Source organism: Drosophila melanogaster, chromosome 3R, assembly GCF_000001215.4.
Source record: "Drosophila melanogaster chromosome 3R".
In the NCBI taxonomy this organism is placed as follows: domain Eukaryota; kingdom Metazoa; phylum Arthropoda; class Insecta; order Diptera; family Drosophilidae; genus Drosophila; species Drosophila melanogaster.
The window spans coordinates 5,269,586-5,295,230 of record NT_033777.3 but is presented as its reverse complement, the minus strand read 5'-3'; the positions used below and the strand labels follow the sequence as shown (position 1 = coordinate 5,295,230).

General features: G+C 42.1%; 2 protein-coding genes across 24 annotated transcripts in view; both read left to right on the top strand.

The window, feature by feature from the left end:
* Positions 1-25,115, top strand: part of mtd (mustard) — an 80,328-nt gene extending 55,213 nt beyond the window's left edge. For 9 of the 23 annotated variants that reach the window (NM_001144535.2, NM_001144536.2, NM_001144537.2 and 6 more), the window contains 9 exons: positions 376-925; positions 997-1,169; positions 1,861-2,012; positions 2,071-2,233; positions 2,390-2,591; positions 20,144-20,265; positions 20,337-20,496; positions 20,913-21,082; positions 21,149-22,284. In NM_001144535.2, coding sequence (NP_001138007.1) covers positions 376-925; positions 997-1,169; positions 1,861-2,012; positions 2,071-2,233; positions 2,390-2,591; positions 20,144-20,265; positions 20,337-20,496; positions 20,913-21,082; positions 21,149-21,284 — 1,828 coding nt within the window. In that variant the 3' untranslated portion in view covers positions 21,285-22,284. Of the gene's footprint in view, positions 1-351; positions 926-996; positions 1,170-1,469; positions 1,602-1,860; positions 2,013-2,070; positions 2,234-2,389; positions 2,592-3,151; positions 3,242-7,910; positions 8,330-11,851; positions 12,567-14,128; positions 14,216-15,322; positions 15,623-16,951; positions 17,164-20,143; positions 20,266-20,336; positions 20,497-20,912; positions 21,083-21,148 lie in introns of those variants that run through there. The other 14 variants (NM_001260001.2, NM_206429.2, NM_001275350.1 and 11 more) reach the window with 11 other exon arrangements.
* On the top strand, positions 17,396-19,553 carry CG31538 (uncharacterized protein). Its single transcript, NM_169046.2, has one exon. It carries the CDS (start codon positions 17,635-17,637, stop codon positions 19,324-19,326), a length of 1,692 nt encoding a protein of 563 aa, NP_730917.1. The 5' UTR covers positions 17,396-17,634; the 3' UTR covers positions 19,327-19,553.
* Positions 25,116-25,645: the final 530 nt, after the last annotated feature.

Here is a 25,645-nt window from a genome sequence, read left to right as displayed (position 1 = left end):
AAATCAATGAAATCGATAGCTATATATAATCGAGAATATATTATCTCAAGTAGACTTCATGAAGTGAAGTGCTTGAAACACAACTGTGTGAACTATTTCATCACTGGAAAGCATTTATAGAAGATAAGACTTTGGCTTGCCAAAGACCACTTTTAATTGTTTTAATAACTGCTGTTTGTTTTTTGCGTTTTTATTTTCATATTTTGACCACGCCACGCCAAAAACCCTACCCATAAATGCAATTTGTGTTTATAAACCAACCGCTTTACACCAAAACTCATAATACCTCACACCCCCAAAAACCACTTGTACATAAATCTGTGTGTGTGCCGCGCCCCAAATATTACTCAGCTATTGTTTGTCTAATTCCCGAAGATCCTCGGAAGATGAGGGCGACAACGAGTCAAACGTTACCGTAGACAGTGGCGCACGAGTCCAGGATCCGCACTCGGCCAATAGTTCGGTCAGCGGCGTGCCGCTTAGCCAGCCCCCTGTGGCTGCTGCTGCAGCTGCCGCTGCCGTCGCACCCGCCTCCGCCGTCGTTCCTCTGCCTCCCTCGGGCATTGATCTGGAGCACTTGGAGCAGCTGTCCAAGCAGTCGTGCTACGACTCGGGCATCGATATCCGCGAGCCCGTTCCCAACGTACAGCCGATACCAAAAAAAACCGTCTACAGCGACGCGGACATTGTCCTCAGCTCCGACTGGGTACCACCGAAAACCATTGTGCCGACGCACTTCAGCGAGTCCCCGCCGCGCAGCACCATCCTCGGCCAGAGTCTCGACGCCGGCACAGGAGGCGCAGGGGGCGTCCGTAAGAAGACCTCAAGCGTGAGCTTCAGCGTCGACGACGAGGCCGCCCAGCAGGCTCAGGCCCAGTCGGCTGCACTGGCTGTCACAGACAAGCAGGCCGACAAGAAGAACAAGGTACCCTACGCGATTAAATCAATTTTAAGTCCTGTGTTGAAATATTTACCAATACTTTCTTTCCTCTGCAGATGCTTAAACGTCTCTCATACCCCCTGACCTGGGTGGAGGGCTTGACTGGGGAGGGTGGTGCCGTGCCGCCCGGCGGCGTGGGCAGTGGAAGCCTGAACAAGTCGGGAGACACAGACTCGGCGCCCAACACGGGTGACTCCAACCAAAGTGTATTTTCGAAAGTATTCTCAAGGTGAGTCCATCTCGAAACCAGTGAGTTAACATTTAGCGATCTCTGACTATAATTGGTACCAAATTTTGTTTATTTCGTTTCGAAAACTCAAAAAAATAAAAAAAAAAACCGAAAATGCAAATGCTTACCTTCGTTTTGTGCGGATCGGCTGCTTTGCTTAACATACATACTCCACTTGCTCTCGCTCATGCCTCCCACACCCACAACCAAAACTACACCACACGGCACAACATAACACGACACATAACACTCGATAACTTGCCTATATACACTTTCCACACTCATGTACGAACCATTTAGCTCGCCCATTACTCTGGTCTCAGAGCTGGGCGGGAATCTCTTTTCGAAAACACCGTCCGAAGACTCTGGTGGCTCACCTGTGCCGCCATTGACTCCGCATTCGACTCATTCCGAGGGTCACATGACCTATGGGTAAGGACGGATCTCCGATCAGCTGTCACCACTTTCTTAATGTGTTCCACTATGTGTTGCCGTTGCTCTTGTTGTTGCTAGTGATGTTGATGTTGTAGTGTTGAATCGCAAAAAAGTCCACCAAGCACATTTACCCATTTTTGGTTTAAATTGATTCATCAGCTTCATTCTTTAGTTGTGAGTGTAAGATCGAATCATCGTTCCTTCAGTCCTACGTTTTGATGATCTATGCTAACACATTTTTGTGATACCTCCGCAGACGTTCCTCAATCGGTACCTTTATTCGTCCTCACTCCTCGGAGGGCACTTCGTCCAGCACCAAGCTGAAGGAGGCCAAGCAGGCGCCCAAGTTGGACTACCGCTCCATGGTCTCCATGGACGACAAGCCGGAACTCTTTATCAGTGTGGACAGTAAGATGGATTTAATGTCCAATCGATGGGACGCTCACCAATGTTGTATCTTCCACAGAACTCATCCCACGACCGGCTCGAGCCTGCCTTGACCCACCATTGTATCTACGCCTGCGCATGGGCAAGCCCATCGGCAAGGCCATTCCGCTGCCAACCTCTGTCATGTCCTACGGGAAGAACAAGTTGCGCGCTGAGTACTGGTTCAGTGTGCCAAAGAATCGGTGAGTTAGTTTCGTATTCGTGGAGATCAGGTTCATTTATTGCCTGTGAAAGCGTATCTAACACCTCCAGTTTGAAAACAGAGGTTTGGACAACACGCTCAACATATTCGGACTATCCAAGAATGTATTTAATATTGATTTTGTTTTCAATTGCAGCGTTGATGAGCTCTATCGCTTCATAAACACCTGGGTGAAACACCTGTACGGTGAGCTGGACGAAGAGCAGATCAAGGCGCGTGGCTTCGAGCTGATTCAAGAGGACACCGAGTGGACCAAGAGCGGCACGACCAAAGCCGGCATGGGAGGCGGTAGCCAGGATGGCGAGGAGATTAGCGACCTGACCCGCGAGTCCTGGGAGGTGAGTACGAATCCATTCGATGTCGGCCTGACCCGAGGCTACCCATGCGCGACTATGCCTTTATCTACCTATCCATATCGTTTAACTCTTTGCTCTGAGTTTTCTCCTCGACTTGTTCTACATATATGTACTTTCCAATGATTCTCTCGAGCTCTTCCACGATATTTTTTTGGAATTACGAACCGAATTGATATTACGATATTACATCTGCTTCTTTAGGTTATGCCTCAGAAATCGATTTAATGATTACTAAATAATGAAATTTTTACGCAAAATTTGTTTTATACATACTTATATAATCGTAAATCTTGTTTACATTTTTCCCCACGTGTTTTGTACATGCGTTTTCTTCTCCTTCTTTTCTTGTTTTTCTTCTTCTTCCTTTCGTGTCTTGAAATTTGATTTGCATTTAATTTCCAACCGAAATAATATCGAACAAATTCGAATCGAAATCGAAACCTACAAACCATCTCCATCGAAATGAGCCTCCCATGCGCCCCAATACAAATCTATACCACATATGATATGATATGATATCTTACATCCTGTAACTACGACAGCTTATAAAGGCGCCGTTCGCCAAGACCTACAAGATCATAAAAACGGCATCGCATGCCGCATCGCATGACCTGGAAATGCTGGGCGGCGAGGTTAGGACCAGAAACCCTTTTATAAGAATTCTTCACCTAAACCTAACTGTGTTGTCCGCACCAAACTAAACAAAACACTAAAGAAAAACCAGAAAAAAAAAAAAATAAAAATACTTTGGAAATTGTGTGAAAACTTTGAATTTTTGCTAACTTATATTTCTATTTTCGGTTATTGTTGATTTCAATAGTTTGTGCTCGCTGGTATTTATGTTTCCGTTTCCGTAGATTTCAAAACCTTAGCACTGTTGCACATTTCTTTAGTTGTGTTTTATTATCCCACAAAAATGAATATTACATTTTCCACGAAAAAATTTCTGGCACCCTATCTAGCACTTGTTGGCTGCACTCGTCACTCAAGTTCTTGTGTTCTTTCGGCACTTTTACAATCGCCCACCATTGGTATATTATCCTATCCATTGCGATCTTAGTATAAGTTGCATTGGCTCATTTCTCTATCGAGCGAACATTTAATATCCTCATTTGCTAAAACGTCAACCAATTATCTTTTCTCGATTGGCAAACGTTTCAATATTTATACTTTCAGTGAGCATCTTAAATTCAAACATTTTCATTGCATCGAAATTTCAATCGAATTCATATTGAATATTTGAATGAAGGACACGAAATGCGGTGGTGAAGGACCAAACTTAAAGCTTTAACTTCGTCAAAAAGAGAAAAAACTTGAAATAACGAATACCCAAAGGATTGTATGTTCGTATATTTGAATACAAAGCTAGCAACGAGGAAGTAACAAGACCTGTTTTATCTTTTTACATAACATTTAAAAACAAATTGCCATGACAAACCGCTCGATTGTATGCGATAACCTTTTGGTTCACTTCCATTGTAAACAAATATTCATTTCTGTAAGAGCCACTCACTTCGGAGAACTAAACCATTTCCATGAATGAACTCGCACGCTAGTTCAAAAAACTTTATTTTTTCGACGCTTCTGGGGCTTCGCTCAGCCAAATAGAAAATGCATAGCAACCACAACGAATCACTTTGAGGCTTTATCACTAGAGATACATACTAGCATATGGCCCTATTACCCAACCTAGCCTAACAGCCAACGAAACCCATTTACATGCGTAATATATACAACGAGCACAGCCAAGTCTAACCTTGCCTGCGATCGACAAGTATCAGCTGGAAGCCCATCTAGAGCGTCCCCTTGATATTCTGGCCCCTTTTGGGCTAACCACATTATTTTGGTCTCCGTTCGAAGCTCCAAATTGACATGCTAATTAGACTGATTCGATAGGGTTCCATTTCGCAATATTTAACATTTTAAAAGGTACCTGCTTTATACAGACAAATTTTAATTCATCGACATTTTACAACAATTAGCGCCTTTTGTAAATTTGTTTGCGCGATATTAACGGGCACGTTTTCACATCCCCGAAAGCGTGCCAAGTGCAGTTTTGGAATCACGATGGTTGAGTAACTCCAGTGATTTGAGGGCCTGGCTGGCACTGCACTGTCTGTAATAGGTCCGAACTGAATTTTCCTTTATCGCCGGAATTATTAATTTCCCCGTCTTATCAGCCGCCAGTGTAGCAATGCACCGGCAAATTGTTTCCTCATTAGCGTCGCATGAAAACATCCATAATCGTAAAAACAGAGAGCCACAGCAATTGGCTATCAATAGATCTTGGCACACAAGGGTTATCGCTAGTAAATGGTATACCCATCATTAGTGGCCATGAGTGACCAAACACCAACTAACAATCGCTTCCGATGCGAACTTGGCTTTAAGAAACTTCCGCTGAGCCGAAATGGCCTGGGGGCCCAATGAATGGGATCTCTTGATTGTCAAACCCGCTGAGTGATTTGTGGTATATTTGGGTGAATCAAAAATGACCGTTTGAAGATAATGCAGACCAATTGCGCAATACTTAAGCTTATCTTGAAGCGTTTTTGATGGATGAGCTCAGTCGGAATTAAGCCTCCATTGTGGATTATCTTTGAAGGAACATATATATTTCGTACATTGTATTTCGTTCGATTTCCCTGGTCTACTTAGCACTGCGCTACCTTAAAACATTAGGCATATTAATGCCCTCAGTTAAGAATTTAATCAATATGATTAATTTGCGGCCTGCAAATCGATGAATGGATCCAAATGCTTGTACTCAAATGAGCGACGAGTTCATTATTTTATAATCCAACCAACCGGTTGTTTTAGTTTAGATTGCAGACCACTACTTGTGCGAAGATGAGCGCGTGCCTCGCATAAATCGTTTAATGGATAGATCGCTTGATGTTTCAATTATAAATCGATTCAATTAAAGCCAGTTCGAACACATGTCGCATCAGGCGGAGCAACGGCTAACTACTAACTTACATTTAACTATATTCTAATTGAATCCCAATTAAAATACGTATTTAAAGCGCTCCACAGCGATTGTCATTTAGCCGGTTTCAGTTTTCTGTTTTATTTTGTTTGCTTGCCGAGTTGACTGGTGGGTCTCATCATCATCTATTTTTTCGATTCTAAATCCGGTTCAGGTGAATAAAAATAGCAGAATAAAACGATGCGCCTTCCCTCACTTAAGCGATCAATTAGCGGACAAGATCGTACTACCCGCACATTGTGGGCGCCAAATCCTAAGCAGTGGTGCTCCCGAGCCACGCCCCACAATTCCCAGGGGCCGGTGGCGCCAGCCAAATCAACATCGCCTCCAATTGCTGAACGCCTCATGCCTATAAACTATAAATAAATATATATATGTGCAAGTATGTGGATATGTAGGGCCGGTAGGCCTAGTAGTGTACTTGTACCATCAATTGGCTTCAATGAATTTTTACAAACGAGCTGGGAGGACAATTGGAATTGGATTGCTCAGAGGCCTGCTCGTATCTCGCCTCTCCACCTACCACCTACCACCTACCACCACCCACCTACAAGCCCATCGGAATCATCTTCTCAATTTGCATATCCCTCGCCCAGCTTTTTCCCTCTATCTCCCGGGTTATCAAAAGATGGTTCATCGTATGTAAGTGCACTCTTATATTAAATTGCGCACTTTACTGCAGCAGCCCCATAAACACTTGCTTAATTCTGCAATTAATGCACTTTCGCGGGTGGGCGGTTAAGTGGGAGTGGTAAAGACCTTTTAGTATTCCTGCTGGATACTTTGATATTTCATTCACATAAGTTAAGGATCGTGGGTGCGGTTTTGCACTGATCTTGTTTGAAAGTTAATTCTTGCCTTATGGCATCGCAATTTCTTATTCAAATGAATGATTTGAATAAGGTATTTGCGGTATTTATTCAATTCAAACACAGATACTAATCCGAATTAATAGGCAATAATCATAAATACCAATAATCATTATATATAGAAACGAATATAAATAGTATATGGAATAATAGTACTGCGTACTTTTTACAATATCGCACCTAATAAACGCCATTAAGTTATGAGACGATTCGTATGAGCAGAAATTAACGGACGTAACTGGAATAGAGTCGATGATAACTCGTTTGCTTACAAAGTACTGGCTTAAATTAGAGGTTTTATTAGATTGCAACGACCTTAATCTCATCTATAAATAATAAACAAATAATAAGTAAAATGCTAAAAGGATCTTTAACCTGTTCTTGATCTTGATGCTCCGACCGATCCACAGTCACGTTGTATCTGCGATTCAATCTAGAATATTTCCTTTAGTGTGGGATGTGTCGTAAGTCTGTGGCAGGTGCATTCGGAAAATACATACATATGTAGATGCAGCAGCGGATTCGATTGCCTTTCAAGGAATGCACACAAAAGGTGTACGCACACACTTAGTAAGCCGCTAAAATGCTTCGTTTAAAAGGGGGCATAGCAAACAAATCGCTGGCCAGGCAGTGAATACAGTCGTATAGGCGCTGTGCAATCGATTGATAAGCATGACAGTTAATATGTTTGCATAGCTGTAAAGCAAAGCGCAGCAAACACCTGAAAAGCAATTACCTTGCCGGGTGAAAGTGGGTGTGGGGGATGGAGCACTCTTAAAAAGACCGACTGCATAACGAAAGGGATAACATTTGGAAAAGCTACAACGTATCAAATCATAATTCATCTGATTCGTCAATAAAGCGTCATTTAAGAACACAAAGGATCAAAGAATTATGTGCACTAAGAGGCCTGCAGTAATGCATATATTATCAATGCTAATATTAAAATAAATTCCTAATTGTTGCTATACACTTCTACTGGCTCATTCCACGTTCTTTAGCCTCAAAATAAATGATGACTGGAGTAGACGAAACCAAACTAAGAACAAAACCAGAGGAGATAATTAAAAGGCGACCCTTCCTCGATTGTTCGTAATGGCAAACTTGGTCCGCAAAAGAGTCGAAAGTCGCCGGGAAGCGCAAGTCTAGCCCCTGTGGCTCTGGAACCCCTTCAAGTGATCAGCATTTCAAATGTAAGATCACCCGTGCCACCCACAGTCGCGTCCCTCGAATCGTCACAGTGGACGGACGGACCGCAGTCACAGCTTCATACACTCGTATCAGTTGAAAGGCAGCAGCAGCTGAGCCACGTTTGGCTGCTGTTGATATTGTTATTGTTTCTACTGGCGATGTTGTTTCATTTGTTGCTGCTGCTGCTGCTGCTGCTGCTGCGGCGCTTGCTGCGACTGCGACTGTGTCGACTGAGCCAGCTATGGTTGGCTTTTTAGTTTTCGCAACACTTCCAAGCCGCACAGTCGCCGTCGCGTCCCATTCTGAATATTGAAAATTCAAAATACCGACTTATAGACCGCAACGCGTGTGATCTAGAAGATAGAAAAGGTCTAGAAGTTCGCCGAAAATGTGACTTTAGTTCGACCGAAAAATAGAGCAATATTTGATCAACTGCACTTGGGCAAATAGCTTTCGGGTTTTTCCGCGCAGAGCAGCGTGTCCAAAATTAGATACGGTGAAAAAAAGAAGAAGAAAGAGTGCGAGGAAAGCGGCTTGCTCTTCTCTCGATCTTCGGCTCTCCACGATTCTGCGATTCTTCGATTCTTCTTGGGCCGCCGGCTAAAAACGCTGCCAAAATGAGCGCCAAAACAATGAAAATCTCAAAAATAGCCAAATACATCAAGAAAAGGGTAAATATTTATGAATCGACGAAGGCCAAAATAAAATATTAGTCTTCTGCGGGACGTGAGACACTTCTGTCCGTGGTGAAAGTCGTGGCAGAAAACAAAAATAGCGAAACCGAAAGCGAAATCGCATCGAAAACAAAGAAAATTGTATATCAAAATGCAGTCAGTTTTGTAATCCGCCCACGTCTCAACCGAAAGCCAAAAATAGTCAATGCCTCGGCCATAAACGGTTGCCATATCGATCGAAAAGGTTCCCAGTTGCCGCCCAAAAGGTTGGATTCGGACTCCACCGAAAATGTCCAGCCCCGACGATAATGTAATCATGTAAATGCCGCTGCCACGAAGGTGGAATGCGAATTGAAACCACTGTAGCCACTTATTGCATACCAGATGATCTGGGCAATCCTTGTGTGTGCTCGTAATTTGTCTGAGAATTAAATGTGAATCGTTAGTAAAATTGGTCAAATTGCCCGGCCAATTGGTGTTCCGCCAAGTAGTCGTTTATTTAAACTTATTCTGTGCCCAAGACAGTGACTAGAATCGAATCTCAATTAATCTCCACTTGGAATTCACTGATCGCAACGTCTGAACCATCCGTGTTTACACCACGGTTTACTTGCCGACCTCGACAACCTCTTACTATATTTATGTGGAGCTTCAGAAACAGATGGAGTTCTCCGACTTCACTTTAATACATACACAACACGGGTATCAGAGGCTCTTGTTTCTTTTATCTCCCCCCCCCCCCCCCCTCCACCCTTGCGATCGATTCGATGCGAGTGTTTCGATTGCTTAAACAAATTTCATATTTCGGAGAAATTTGAATTGCAGATTGCGGATGGAAGCGACGACCAAGTACCATGGAACTATTGTTAGCCTAAACTTACCTCTTTCCTCATCTGCATAAGCACATATCTTATGGCACCTTATGATCGTCTAGAAATTCCCAATTTTTTGAGTCCGAGACCCGTTCAGCCGGTCTAGAAAACTCCAAAATATTTTCGGTTTCATTTCAATTTGCATTACAAGCTAGCTTTTAATTTATCGCCATTATATCGCGGCACATTTGACATTTCTTTCACCTTTCGACATTGTTTTGGGGCTCGGGAGTCACTTCTCTTTAATTACCCACCTTTGTCTGTAATTAGGTTTAATTCCAAATGCATTGCCACACGATTTCAATAGGACTTTTCATCGAAAAAAGAAAAACGAACTGAGTGTATAAACACTTTTGTGTTTGCCCGAATCGAAATTCAATGCGACAACGGGTTCTGTTTTAGGGGAAAGAAATCAGCCAGTTGTGAAGAGCCATATAACCGTATAAGCTTGGTTATTATCCGACTTTGATTTCAATTGGTTGACTGGAATTATACAGTGTCTGAACGTATTTAATTTCTCTGAAGAGTGGCTAACTAGAAACAAGATAAGGAGGTTCTTAATTTTACAGTATTAGATTACGAGAGAAAGTCTTGATCAAATGACATATTTACTAAGTTACTCGCTTTTCAATTTGAATGTTGTATCATTTGCCCCAAATCGTAATGGCTTTTTTTTTTACTAATAAGCATTATATAAATTACGAAGTGGAACAGCAGCGCTGAGTGAATGCTTCCACAGACTTTCAAGTTCCTGTGTATGGGCCCCCTGAGCCGGGATATTAGATTACCAGCATCTAGCTGCAATTGTTGCCACATTATGAACATGTTTTTGGTAACACAATACCCACTACCTGGCGATTGTCGAGAGGGCGTTGCACGTATGCTCTCGTATCAACAAACATTCGACAAGGGGATACACATCGGGCCCACGTAAACAAACAAATCAAATCGGACACATCTACGGCTGCAATGTAAAGATACCCGGCGACACGTGATTGTTTCATCATTTAGGTCGCCAAAAAATAATTGCGTGCTGTCGATTTCATTGTAGTATACAAATTGAGGAGCAAAAAAGGGGTCAGACAACTTGGTAACTATGTTTTGGTTAGTCAGAAATTGTTGACATATAAACAATTTTATCATTGTTATTAGAGGTAATTAAAGCAAATCATTTAAGATGATCTATGTTTTGAATTAAAGTTATGCACAGATAAGGCGACCGACCAGCAATCATATGTTAAATTGTTTTGATTGCTGTTATCTGCCGGGTTTTTAACCAGACTCAAATATTAACCGGTTAGGACTGATTGCGAGTAGCTAATACCCAGGTTCGGACCTACAAATAAGCCATAAATCAGACAGCTGTGGGTGATACAAACTTAATCTTCGGTACGATCATGTGATCAAAACCATCTGTGGACTCTGAAACAAGGGCAATTTAAAGAGTTATCCGTTTTTAACCGGTTCGCCGTCGATCGGTCTCTTTAAAATATCGCATGCATTCCAGAGTAGAGCAATGTTGGGAAAGGCGATTCCGGTTTCAGTTTATTTTTAAGTACCCTCTACTCCAACGGTTTGAGGGGCTTGTTGCTTACTCGATTTGAAATACATACTTTAACCGGTTTGCTGCGTAACTAATTAGAATACGAACTGAACTGCATGGCTCATGTTGTTTTCGACGGCCTGCTGCCGTTGTCGCCTCGTTTAACACGCCCACAAATCCGTTTAGTTATGGTCATCGTCTCGGCCATTTGTCCTCTTCTTCCTCCGGCTTGTGTAAGGCGTTTACTACAGTCAAACATTGTATTGCAAGTTTGAACCAACATATTTGATATTTATTTATTGAGTTCATCAGTATCTTATTAAAAATACAACTTATCCAGTTCAAAATTCAAATGCTCTTCATCCGAGCTGCACAATTTTTCTTTATTTACTCAAAGCTTGTTGGTAAAATTACGCATTTAACCCAAAAAAAATTTAAACAAAACAAAATGAGTTTGGCACGTGAGTGCGAAAAAGAAACAAGAGACAGCTCATGCTTTTATTTCTAGCTCAGCAATTTGCGGCCTCCAATAATAAATTATTGCATAAAAATAAATATTACGTATACGCAACTTCGAGTTGGAATGCTCCGAGCAACATGTTGAAGAAACATAGTGTCCCAACACTAGACCTGTTGTTCGAAACACGCTTAACAGTGCTGTTAACATAATGTTCCGACAGTGGCTAACATATTATATCGACCTGCACCACCTACACTGTAAAAAGTGGACTAAAAAGATTTACAAATATCTGTGGTTTCAAAGTTATTACTTTTCAATTTACATACTTTTGAATATTTATGTAGCTACTTGCAGCATCAAATTCATGATGCAGGAACTTCCCTGTTTAAGCAATTTTCATAAATAGGAGAGTAAACCAAAGTAATAAGCAGAACCACATAACTCGTACAACCTTTTTGCCATTTCGGACCGGCTCCGCCACACCAAATGGGAGCGTTTGAATGGGGCTGATAAGTTCGCTTCTGCTTTTATAGGCCATAAATTTTGTGTCTGGGGGCTGGCCGAAGTGTGACGTGACTCACTGTAGGTGGCGTGTTAGCAGAGGCCCGTTTTTTTCCGAGGCTCCAAAAGAGAGTCCAATAAGTTTCAGTCGGTCGAGCAACTTGTTTGAAAACACACAGAGCTGCCCCCAAAAGGAGCTTTTTAAGTGAAAGAAAAGACGTTAAATATAGAAAAAACATCTGCGGAGAGCACGTTGAAAAGTAAACAAATTTGAATGTTCTAACTAGGAACAAAGTGTTTACGTGTAACGAAGAAAGGCCAAAAACAGTGCTGCAACGGCGAAGAGCGGAAGGCGTAGAGCGTGATAAAAGCGGTGGCAACAACAGAAACGCAAATAATCGGAGAAAAAAGCTGAAGCAAGTCTCGTGGGTCACAAGACCATTCAGAAAAGCGAAAGAGAGAGAGAGAGAGAGAGCGAGAGAGAGAGAGAGAGAGAGAGAGAGAGAGGCGATATGTGGAGCGTTAGAGCTTTCAAACAGTGCTAGCCCAAAAAGTGGGACACCCCCACGCACGAAAGCTTTTGCATCTGCTACCTCTGCCCGCTTCCACTGCTGAACACCGCCACTGTTGGCCATCAGCAACATGTGGTTCGCCATTTCTCTGTTTGCCATCTTGGCCGTTTGCGGGTTGGCCGGCCGCAGGTGGGGTCGCTACCTCTATCTGCACTACGGCCGCCACCTGCTGCCGCGCTCCCTCCTCTCGGCCAAGAACCGCGCGCCCACGCCCCCTCTCTCGCCCACCAAGGACGACCAGAGCCTGGAGGCTCTCCTCGACGAGAGCGGCGAAATGCACGAAACGGTGAGTGCCGGTCAGGATCGCATCTGGCAAAGGGATCCAAAAGGGATATGTGTGTATCTAACAATTTAAGAAGAGGACTTCTATTTAAAACTTCTTTTTATAAGAAGAGTAAATTGAGTAAACATATTGAATGGATATTTTTTATTCTCTTTATTTATTTCTCTTTACTCAATTTTCAATAATCTAAATCCCCGTTTCGTCGGCTAAACTTTGTTGTTTAGTGCTGTTAGTAATTAGTGTCAAGAATATAAGGGTTACGTCTATTATATAGCCATTATCGCACACGTTTCTCCTATTACAAACCGCTTTTAATTGCTCGAACTGATTTGCAACTATTATGGCATCATCATTAGACACAAATGTGGCTAAGACCCCGATCATCTCGGGCGAACACCATTTGTCACCCTGTCAGGTGTCTTGAACTTTGGTGTTTGCCTCGGGTCAACGATCTCTCCGGATGAGCCTCATCCCCAAGCTGTACAAGTAATCGGCTGGCACCTCCCCAAGTCGCGCGGTTCATCACAAAGATTCGCTAGTTGCTATTTAACCTTGACAAACACTTCTCTTGTTTTGTTGGACAATGTGACCTCACAACACATGCTAAATAACCCAACCAAATATTTGTTTAGACATATAAATTACAAGGCACAGAGCAAAAGTGCAGATGCAAAAACTAAACAAACCTACAAAATGATAAATTGCGCACCAAATGCATTTTCATGCTGTTGTAATGCATTTGGGAAAAGCCAATGAAGTAAAGGCAGAAAGGAAAAAAAAGCGAATAAGTTTAAATAGCACGGTTGAAGTAACATAAACCGATAAGGAATGCGGAAAAAATAGGAAAAATAAAAACGATATCAGCTCTGGTTATAATTAGGTTATCAGACTTCAGTACTGCTCATGCAGTTAGCTATTTCTCTGGAGCCTATTTAAATATAATGCATGCATACATGTATGATATTCAATGCAAAAGTGCTTTACATACTGAGATGTGGGAAATCTATTGGTTAGAAACCGAGAAAATGATTGAGGAACACTAATTGAATAGTTGTAATAAATAATAATAAATAATACGAACTTCTTAGGTAGAGAAATGATAGGTTTCCATGCAAATATCTGTAGTTATTTTGCACACACAGAGCACAAAGTTTATTGTTAGGAGTTTTCATGTGCGATTTATTACCATAGCTTTGCTTCGCACCTCTGCCAAGCCAAGCCTCTCACACACCTTAATTACCAACCCATCCCTCCGCCAGTCTAAAGTGAAAACCCCACTACCCCGTTCCATTTAAGCCAAGAACTCCTCGCCCGTATATGCTCTTGCATACCTATTACCTTTGTGCCATGCCTCATGTTCTTTGTTTTAGCCTCTTTGTTTTGCCGACTCTTTCGCGGCTATCGGGTCTCAATACCCGTTTGTCCAGTAAGCTCTTTTCTTCAACTACTCTTCGCTGCTGCCTTTTGCTGCTTTTACCTCTTTTTGTTTTGAGGCCGGTTCTGTGGATTTGCCTGTCTGGCACAAACTTTTAAATTTTTCGGACCACAAAACCAGTTGGTGTATAGCCGTTGCTGAATATGTTCGCCGCCGTTCCTCCAGCCAAAGTACGCGGTCTTTATATTTCTATATGTTCTGCAAGTGCTTTAAATAAGTTAGTTCGAGAATAAACAAAATATATCTAAGTAAATACTATATAAGAAATGTAAATCGAATGGTGATGATCAGAATTCCCAATTCTCGATTTGACTAAATGATGAACTATCTGCTACCCGATCTTTTTCTTTGCTGCCTATGCGGTGCCAAAATATAGTGACAATATATTGAAAGATAATGATGTACCAAAACAGGGACAGCCTAATGCTATAATAGTCTCCCCTCCCTTTCACAAGAAGCGATGGAAATAACTTTAAGGCTCCTGCCAGTCAGTCAATTTCAACGCGCTCTTAACTAATTATTAAAAACAGATAGAACTATCTTATCTACATCGCAGAGAAAACGAAAACAAATTGCAAATCTTGTTGTGCATATAATTCTGGTCAACTGAAACTCAAACCTGTGTCGTGACTGAATTGCCGAGGGAAACTCCCTTGGGAATTATTTTCTACCCTTCCCAATTGTGTTTACGACTCTCGACTAAACAAGAGGTTGTAAACATTAATCGCTTGTACATATATGACGACAATATAGATCTTATCCGGAGTGCCACCGATTCTGGGATGCAAGCAAAGTGGGTTGCAATGATTTCCAGCAAATAGAACTAGTTTAAAGGTTTTAAATTTACGTTCTTAATGTTTGAACGGACTTATCAGGCCAATGACGGCTAAATGATAAAAAAAAAAACCAATTATTGGTAGCTTCATCGCGGCTTAAGTTCTTATCAACTGGAGTTGAACAGAAGTCGTAAGTAAATGTAAGTCATTTAGCATGATTACATTTAGCACAACTTTTAGACTGATTTAAAACTATAAACTAAACGAAAGTTTTACTTTTGAAATGAAAGAATCCAACACGAGCAGTTTGTCCCCGTCCGCTATTTTTAATATGTTTTATTTTAATCGTAAAGCGCAAACCCGATATAAGCCCTCTCTGCATAATTATAATAGGTATAATATACCTGGCTCTCTCTTTCGCCGAGCAAACTCACGACTTGAACTGAGTTAATTTGAGCGAGCGGCAAATAAATATATTTTCGCTGACGGCTAATAAAAACGCTTGGTCTGAATCCGCGGGCAGTTGGCTTTTGAACGCGGTACGCCAAAGTCGGTCAAGTCGGCGGAGTTAATCTCCACAGCATCTCAGTTCCTCCAGAGCAACGAACAGATTCTGATACCGATTCGGATTCTGCCTCACATTCAGATTCTGATCAACAATTGTGCCGAGCACGTGCCGAAGTGGCGTATACTTAATATTGCGCATACGCCACCTGCGCCGTCGCGTGTGTAAAAACTGTGTGCGGGCAGAAGAAACTCAGACCATTTGATTGAAAGTGACAACACAGGCAGTGCCAAACTAAATGAAGATGTGCGAATTAATTGTCAGCCATGGACTCGACCGCGAGGTAAAAATATCATTAGTGCGAACACATGAACACATGACTCATGTGATTTCCCAGCTGTTCAATATGGTTTTTCATTATTTTCGAAAGAGTTTATTTTACGCTCAACATTTGAGCTCAACTCAGGCTTAACTGAGCTCGTGTTTTGAAGTGCTGGGCAAATATATATAAACCTACATATATGCGATGTACCAGCCATTGTCACTGTCATTGACGTTTGACTTTGGCTCTCTCCTTCAAAAAACACACTCTGATCTGGGACTGACTGCTGACCCTCGTTGAAGTGCGTTAAAAATCGCTTTTTATTTTATTTCGGAGTCTGTGAAATTGCGTTCTGTTTTTTAATTGTTGGGGTCCTCTGAATATCGCTGTCACGCCTCAATTACTGCACTCTTTTGTTTCCATTGAGTTGTCGCAAAAAACGGCGCATACATGTATGAAATTGGCGCTGTCTGGTGATCAAAATGACTTTCCGATCTGTTTCACTGACCCAAATTGATCTGAACGCACACATATGTTTGTTGTGCCATTCAGATCTCTCGACCTTTCATGCGGCTTAGCTAGCTATCTGCGACTATTTGATTTTATCGCAGATTTCATATCAGACTAATTGCCGGCAAGGCCGTCCATCGTAGTCGAGAGCGCTCGGAAGTTCCTTCCTAATTCAATTTGGATTGCCCCCTAGTGTTTCGACACTCGATGGCGTATCAAAGTCATGGCGCAATATTCGCTGAGCGCCACTCAGGGGTTCTTCAACTCGAGTGGTGGCGAAAAACTAATCAATCATCCGCAGATTATCAAGATTTAATCAAACCACCAACTGCGACGTCGAATTACATACGACTACGCTGCTGTTGTGATATAAGCGGGGCCGGTATTTACGAGCTGGTTTTGTTTTTGGGCCTTATCAAGACTTGCTAATGGCTGAATCACGGCCGCCAAAGACCGAGAGTCGATGAGAGACTGCCTTGAATTTAAGATGGTTTCGGGAACGCGAATGATCTCACATTTGAATGGCAGCAGGTGTGGGTGGTTGGTAACTGAACAGTGTGGGTGCTGTCTGAAAACTCCCATCCTAACCATCAGCAGTAGCAGTGCTACGTGTGTGCAAAACTTTTGCCAATGCCTGACATGAGGGAGAGCTTATTTTGGTAATTCATACAATTAGCACAATCATTGACGTCACTAGCTAAATGTTCACACGCTGGCAAAGGCGACATTGTCACACCCAGCACAATGTACTATATCAAGTAAAAACAAAGTCCGCACACACAATTAGTCAATGCTCCGAAATGTATTTCACATGAAGGTGGTACTATCAATCGATGGCAGCATAAGCAGCTTTGCCCGATCAGAAACTGAGATTTCTGGCAGATTAGATTGCATTGAACTTAAATAAGAGGACACTAGTACCAGGTTTTTCGAGTGATATGGCTCAGTTCTCTGAAGAAGCCCCAATCAATCGGTTGCCCATCATGGGATTGCACGAAAAGCTGCGAAAGTTTCACCATCATCAACGGAGTCCCTGCCAGCGAATTTTAGGGGTGAGCTTAGGGAATCTATATGGTTCTCTTCAATTGCTGCAATTTTTAAATTTTCTGCATATATTTATAATCATGCCAAATAAAGGGCGGCTAAAATGATGTAATAGTTATTGGAAACGAAGAATGTGGTTCCATGACTATGACATTTGAGTGTTGTGAAAAAGCATTTGCATGCTGTGGTAAGCACTTATCTAAAAAAAAAGGTATTCTAAATTATTTCCCATCAAGCAGTCGTTGTCTCTGCCTTCAACGCCTTTCATATGGGGATTCGTTGAGCACTTTCATTTCGTTGCCAGTCGTTGTTTTATTTCGTTTCGTACAGAGCTCTCCAAAATAGAAAATTCGAATTTATTTATTCAGTGTTTTGTTGGTCTTACGAGTCCGTGAAATCGAGTTCTTTAGTCCGTGAAGAAACGTGCTTCGTTTTCGCAGGTTTTTGCTAAATTGTTCGTGTATCCATTGGTTCACATTATGAGTACTCATCAGTATAGCCTGGGGAGGCTGGCCCGCCGAGGCTTCAGCCTGCGGATGAATCCGCTGGCCGGCACACTGCAAAGGCTTTACCACACCCGTAGCAGGCCATGTGTGGCCCAGAGTGTGAGCCAGGTGGGTGAACGGTCCAAGCCAACGTTGCAGCCCTACGACTTCGACCGAAGCCGGGTGCGTAAAATTGCCGGCGAGAGGAAGACGCTGGTCGACCAGGTGCGGGGCATGAGCACAAGCCTGGGACATGCCAAGTTGGTGCCCCAAAAGATGTACGGCAAGACGAGGCTGTTCTCCTCCGGAAGCACCCTCTACAGTCGCTTGCAGCATCTGGAACAGCAGAACGAGGAATATTCGAGTCGAGAGTCCCAGCCGACGCACACCACAGCCTCATTGTCGGCCACCCAGCAGAGGTACAATCAGGCGGCAGGATTCGGCAAGGGCATGGCCATACAGACGGCCAAAGACATCAGCCAGTCCATCCAGGAGGAGCTGATGGTGGTGGACGCCGACACGCGCGACATGCTTACCTGCGATACCAGTCGCAAGGCGATGCGCGACTACCACGACCATATGGCCAAGCGGTCGAAGAACTCTGTCGATCCCATGCAGGGTTGGAAGCATCCAAAGAACCTTAAGTATCTCTCCGATATCCCGGCCGATAGCAGTACCAGTAGCCAAGCAGCCCAACATGACGATGAAGCCCAACGGCAGATGAGGCCACGTCGCCGCCAGATGGTCATGGGTCATGCCATTCGCAATTTCGACGCCCTAGCCAATCCCCCGCTTCATCTCGGCACCGGACCCAGGTACGAGATGTATACCTCCAATGCTAAGGAGATGTTCTCAGAGCATCGCAGCGAGCTGCGTCCGCAGACAAGTTGGCACAAGCCAAAGCCAGCCGCCGAGGACAAGCCCGAGGATCAGCTTATGGACGTGTCGATGATCCGACCAGAGCGTCCGGATATTACAGTGGCCAGGGGCCTCTGGAAGAACGAGGAGGACACACCCGAGCCGGATTCGTGGTACGAGCAGCCCAAAGCAGAGCGCGAGTTCTTAAAGCAGGCCTTCCTCGGCGGAGCCAAGAGTCGCCGGAAGGTGGGACAGTCCCAGTTGGACGAACTCTACCACGAGTCGTCGGACAATGCGGCCCAGATTAGTGCCTCACAGCAGGTGATTAAACAGAAGTACGCCGGCTTCCGCGGGTCGGCAAGGGGAAATCAGAAGCAAATTGTAGAGTCAGTGAATCCGACGCCGCAGCTTAAGCCTCATCAAAGGACCTTTCCGGAGCCCCGGGACAAGCGCAAAAGACGTGGAACTGCAAACCAGGCCGTCGAACGACAGGCTGCACCACGCTTTTATGCGGGGAACAGCCAACCAGCTGCGAAAGAAGATGAGGATAATAAGGAGGGGAACTCCAGAGAGTCCAATTGGCCGTCGCCCAGTAACTCGGTGCTCCCGTCATCCTCGCGAAGCGAGTCTCGCCTTCAAACTGAGCGCAGGGCACGTGGGCAGGGTGTCATGGGCGAGAGGCGAACCACCAAGAACTCGATGGAGACTGAAACCGCCGCGGAGGATAGCGATATCGCTATGTCGCCAGGTTACAAGAAGGAGTCGGCAGTCCAACGCCTGGGAAAAGCTGCTTCCAGGCACAACAGCCGCGCCTTCAACAGCTACTGAGTCTCCAAGTTCCATCGCAGGTGTGAGGTCGTGACCTCTGCCTTCTGAAAATTCACTCTAATTCCGATTCACGGTCATAATTCTCCCGGTCCTACAAAAGAAACTTTTACATTCGCTGTCAAAATCCTTAAATGTCAACAAAATTGAGGCCCGGAAATCCTGCTGGCTAAGTGTAGTATTATAATCGCATAACTAAAGTAATTTAAATAAAACCTTTTACAGTTGCGAAAAAAATGCAAGGGTGGCGATATATATAAATATACATATATATATCTGTTCTGTTTAGATAATGGTCGGTTATCACAACATCTTCTCCGTATTTTTTTACTCTTTTTTTTCCCCCTTTTTTTGTAGGGGCATTATAGAACCGGTCGGTTCAATTTTCATAAGCATCTTTCAGCATTGTAAAATATACATCCTTCCTCGTGTAATTGTGCTCTATTTTACTTTTGTTCACTCAGCTACTGCCTTGGCATCGGCGAGCCGTTTTAATTTGTAGTTAAATTTTAAACCACTACAAGGGACACCCACAAAGTAGGCAGACTCAGAAAACTAGCACTGCACTCAAAGTATTAAAGTATATTACTTTCAATTGAAAACCCAACCACTAAAGCAAACCACCGAACTTGAAATGCTAAATTCCACAAACCCCATTTCCAAAAAACAGCAGAAACGTATTTAAGCATATTTTAGATATGTAATTTGATTTTGATTTGGAATTGATTACATGTTTCACTACTAGATTATGTTTAATAGTTGTACATTCAAGTCTTGCATCTTGTGCTAATATCTGCTGTTTTCATCAATCGTCCTCCAGGTGCTGTCAATGAGCACAGATGAATATCGCAAGACCTCGCTCTTTGCCACCGGTTCCTTCGACCTGGACTTCCCCATACCAGACCTGATCGGCAAGACAGAAATCCTTACAGAGGAGCATCGGTAAGTAGCGCAGGGCCTTTAATAGACCCTTTGGTTGAATCTTAGCTTATGATGGTTTTTCTGCTCTACAGCGAGAAGCTCTGTTCACATCTGCCGGCTAGAGCCGAGGGATACTCCTGGTCCCTGATCTTCAGCACCTCACAACATGGTTTCGCACTGAACTCCCTGTACCGCAAAATGGCGCGTCTGGAGAGTCCAGTTCTGATTGTCATTGAGGATACGGAGCACAACGTAAGTTGAAGTTCTTAAGGTGGGATGGGAACGAGCAGATATCCAATAGCAATTGAGTTGCGCAGTTAGAAGTGTATTAGATCATAAATGAATGGGTAAAACTAGTATTTGTCTTTCGCTTTGAGAGGCTATTGAACTGCACACATATTTATAAACATTAAATATACAATATGACTGATTTTCTCGGCACTTTGTTTCCATTTTAATAAAATACAATTAGTCTGGTTTTGATTATTCAGTCTGGAGTAGTAATTAGACGAATTCTGTTATTTGAACCTTTTGAATGCATCAATTAGCAGCGTTTTACGTTCCAGCTAAGTGCAGTGAAGATAAGAGCAATTAAGAAATGTTACGCAAATTGTTTTATAAAATTGCACTAATTCTTGTTTTATAACACATACCTTAATCTCGTGTAGGTATTTGGTGCCCTCACCTCCTGCTCACTGCATGTGTCGGATCACTTTTACGGCACCGGTGAGTCCCTGCTCTACAAGTTTAACCCCAGCTTCAAGGTGTTCCATTGGACTGGCGAGAATATGTACTTCATCAAAGGAAACATGGAGAGCCTTTCGATTGGCGCTGGAGAGTGAGTTTGGTGCACTTAAAGCGCGCCTGGCACTTGCTAATTTTTGCTTGAATCTCTTTTTTTTAGCGGTCGTTTTGGCCTGTGGCTGGATGGTGATCTGAACCAGGGACGATCGCAACAGTGCAGCACATACGGCAATGAGCCTCTGGCGCCACAAGAAGACTTTGTTATCAAAACACTCGAATGCTGGGCATTTGTTTAAGTGAATTTCTGTTGTCGACAACAAACATATTTAAGGATGGGAGCGAGGGCCTCCTGCCGACCTATCTATTTAATTAACTATATGTACTTGTACTAAAAACCAGCAACCTGAGAAAGATGTCAAAAGCTGGTGTGCGTCCAAGGATCATCCCTTCGGAACGGTCCACACAGCCCGAACCCCGAAACACTTGAATACACGAACACCACCACATGAAGATGGTTTTGAAGGGATCTGATCTGAAGAAAAATGCTTGTGAAAACTCCGTTCTCTGAAGCAACTGCGAGTTAGCTATGCGTTGGAACGTATTAATTATTTAGTTTTTATATCATATATTATTAAACAAGAGCAACTAAATTATGTGTTAGACTTAAACAAAACAAAACAGAATATGAGAAAACCCAAGAAACAGACTAGCGACACAAAAACTTAAGCGAAAAGAAATGAGGATAACATTTGAGGGCATCACACATCTCCATGAAAAACATGGCACACGCATACACCCACATACGCCTACATTAAAAAACACACATTATGTTTAGTTCTTAATACCGAAAATTATAAACACCAAATTGTGAGAAGAGACATATTGAAAATAGGCAGATTTTTATCATTTATCGTGTCCAGTTCTCTGGATTGATTTCAGTTTGAATTTAGTTTCGATTGTTTGAGTTACTAGAGTTATTTGAGAACATTGTGAAAAGCGAAGCGAGCTGAGATGAGAAAAATAAAAAGAATGTCGATATAATTTATAGTGCAAAAGTGCTGATTGCAAGTAAAACTAAAGCGAAGATAACTTTAAACGATTTGACTTTTATGTATATGTAAAGAAGGAGCCGCGAAGAGCTGAGAGCGAGCGTTTTATTTTTAGTTTTACACGATATACATACATACATATATTTAATTACGATTATTTTAATGCTAATGATGTTGACTTTTATGCAATTATACTAAAACAAAAACAGAAACAACACCAGAATGAAATACACAATATTATACAACCAAAATGGCCAAAACAGAGGTTTTACTTCCTCCCCCACACCCAGAAAATGGGTTTCCCAATTGATCGTTTCAAGATAATTGTATCCTAGGTGTGTTATTCGCTGTGCTATAAGGGTGCTTGCTATAAGGCACCTTTGTTTTGTAGTTGTAAGCTTTCTTCGCAGATATCGCTCACACCCACATATGTACACACACACACACACACACAGATACTTCCGCAGCAGAATCAGACGAGCGGTGGCTGGTTGCTGGTGGAAAAGGTTTTGAGGAAATCAAACCAACAAACTTTAATGGCTTTATATCCCTTTTGAGATACAATTTCAGTATGATTAAAATAAATTAAATATATACATACATATATGTATACACATACGCTAATATATAAATGTACAATGGTAGAAACGAATATAGGTATATGTAAGTGTAACTTTTGTAGTGTATTTGCGCCCCAAAAAACAAAACCCGGGCGTCAACTTGCCACAGTTCCCCCAATCGATTGAATTGTGACCCCCTCAGAACCCCCCAAAAAACTTACGGCCACGCTGGCACTCAGAAACATATTCTAAATATTCAAATACACACGACGAGACGCTGGGAAATAGATACATTTCAGAGAACAAACGAAACGAAACAAAATTGCTGATATTTTACACAGAACCGAGTTCGAAACTAACAAAAAGTAAGGTATTAAAAATATTCCATTTCATCGGAGTTCAAGTTTTTACTTGTTTAAAAGTGAAACAAAGTCACAAAACAACGCACACAAGCCAAAAACAAAAATTGTGAAATTATAAAGAGATTGAAGATATTAAATGTAAAGATAATCCGAAACCGAAACCCAGAGAATCATCTAAGCATGCAACACTTTAGAGAAATTTAGCTGAAAATTTGAACGCTCCCCAGCCCTAAAAATGGAAATATACATATGAAAATTAAGAAAATGGTGAACGACGGCGACTCACGCCAGTGAAGATGTTTTAGAAATAACATCTAACGACCTTGACAGACAATTTTTGTGAATTTTGCATGCCTGACCACACACACGCACCCACTAAACTTCATCCCTTTAAGGATATTATGTAAGACCCTCCCTAAGCACGCATTAAACCAAATCCAAATCAAGTTGAATCCCTGTTGTATTGTGAAAACGGAAGACATTATTTTGAGGAATTTTGAGAGCAAAAGCTATGATAACCGGAAATCGAAAGATCATTTAGCTTTGAAATCACTTCAACTACACGCTAACTTCATTCAAAAACTTGAGACCAAAATACGTTTACTACAATATATGGCATGCAACAACTCTACGGTTGGAGCATGATATCATTAAATATTATCGATACGTATACCGCAGAATAGTTTGTTGACAACCAGTCAATTATGTCCCAAACAAAACTCACTCACGCGAGCTAAAAGCTTAATGGAATACATATGTATTGTATATGAAGTCAAGAAGTGTTTATTTCCGTAGACTATGAAACTATGTTGTTGAATTCGTAGCTATTTTGTTGTGCGTTGAGCAGTAATGCAGTGAATATGCAAGCCATATGAAGCCGAAATTAATGGAGATAATTTTATATTGTAACTTCTGTCAATTAAATTGTAGACTGGTGCATATACCAAGCGAAACTGCGTAACATATGCCGCATACATACATATGTATAGCTGTTGCAGCAGGCACTTGTTTAAGCCATCAATGCATGGTTTATTGATGACGAACTATAGTTCTGCTCCCCCAAATTTTGTTGTGCGTTCAATAAGTGCTTAGTATTGGTGTAATATATAATTCAGGCAGACATACAAACATAAGTACCCAGATGTATATCACAGCCAGTTAATCAGTTAGTGTGCAATTATCCCAGCCCATGCGAGTACTTTTTGCACTCAGTGTCCGCATTTCCAGTGCGCTTGCCCATTACAGTGTTGAGTAGTTTGCCAAAGTTTCTAGTTGTTGTGCACTGAAAATAAACACAATGTAATTCGCACAATTCGCGGCAGATATTCGGCCAGGTATGCTTCAGATATGCATATAATATACACATACATATGTACCCCTTCTTAGAGATAGATTTGCGATTGTTAGGTGCTGAAGACGACCTCCGCTTTTTCAGTTCGACCCTGTAGAATGCTGATTGTAGAACCGCGCGATTGTATAAACTCCACGTAGAAGGGAGCACCACTCTATCTATCCAGGCCACAACTTAATGTCCATGCCACATGCCACACATGTATGTTAAGTGGGTGACTGGACGAGAGGAAGGATTTTACAAAGGATACAGATAAATCGATCGGAGATTGAGGCAGTTGGATGTGGATGCAGCAGGTGGTTTATTTTTCTACCGACAGATTGCAAGCAATTGAGAACATAGTTGATTACTAGACGAACAGCAGCCATTACCTAAGTCGTGTGTATATATACGAGAGGCATATATCTACCTAAATGCATACATATATAGTATATATATATATTTTTGGAAAGCGAATCTAGTGTGTCTCGATGATATCGGCTAGCTGTATTCAGGTCGCGGCCAAGTACTAAGCATATTTGCAAGGATAGTGATCAGATTAAATGTTAAAACTAATTCGAGAGTTAAAAAGTTCACCTTGGTTTTTTGGTTTGAATGGAATGCATTCGTTGTTTTTTGGTTATTCTAAACACGGATTAATTCCTGTGTGCAACTTGTATCGTACCTATAAAATTGCATTCCAACAAAAACAAAAACCCATGAGCAGAACGCAAGAGTATATATATAAATATATCCTATATGTAAATGTAAAGTCATTACAAAAATGAACAACTTTTCTGAAAAATAAAATGTATATTCAAATATCAACTTTCTGTGCACTTTTGAAGATATCCCCGTTGGATACACTTCTCATTCATTTCCCTATTACAGTTTTTATTTTTATAGCTTATTTTGATGAACTCTCCTAAAGGGATTCAATTATTCAAGTACGTTTGGTAAGTATATAAGGGTTTGAATATTTTGGAATGTGTACGTAAGCAGCCAGGACCAAGTGCATGTGTACATAACTCCTAAGAAGAAACCTTCTTGATTTCGAGAGGAAAACGATGTCATTATTGATTTTTTTTTCTTTTAGACGGAAGCAGTATCAGGATTAAGAAAAAGAAAAAGTCAAAAGAAAACCAAGTCATTTGCAATCTAAGAATGATTCGACCATGATCTAAGTATGCTGAGCATCATGCGATCTTGGCTAGATTTTGAGATCTAAATTCTGAAATCGAGATCGTTAAGAACGGTGTTTTTTTGCTCTGAATGTAATATATAGTCTAGCGTTCCCACGTGCTGACCAAAAGGAGGACCACTTCTGCTCCCAATTAGTTGAAGGGTCTAAATTCC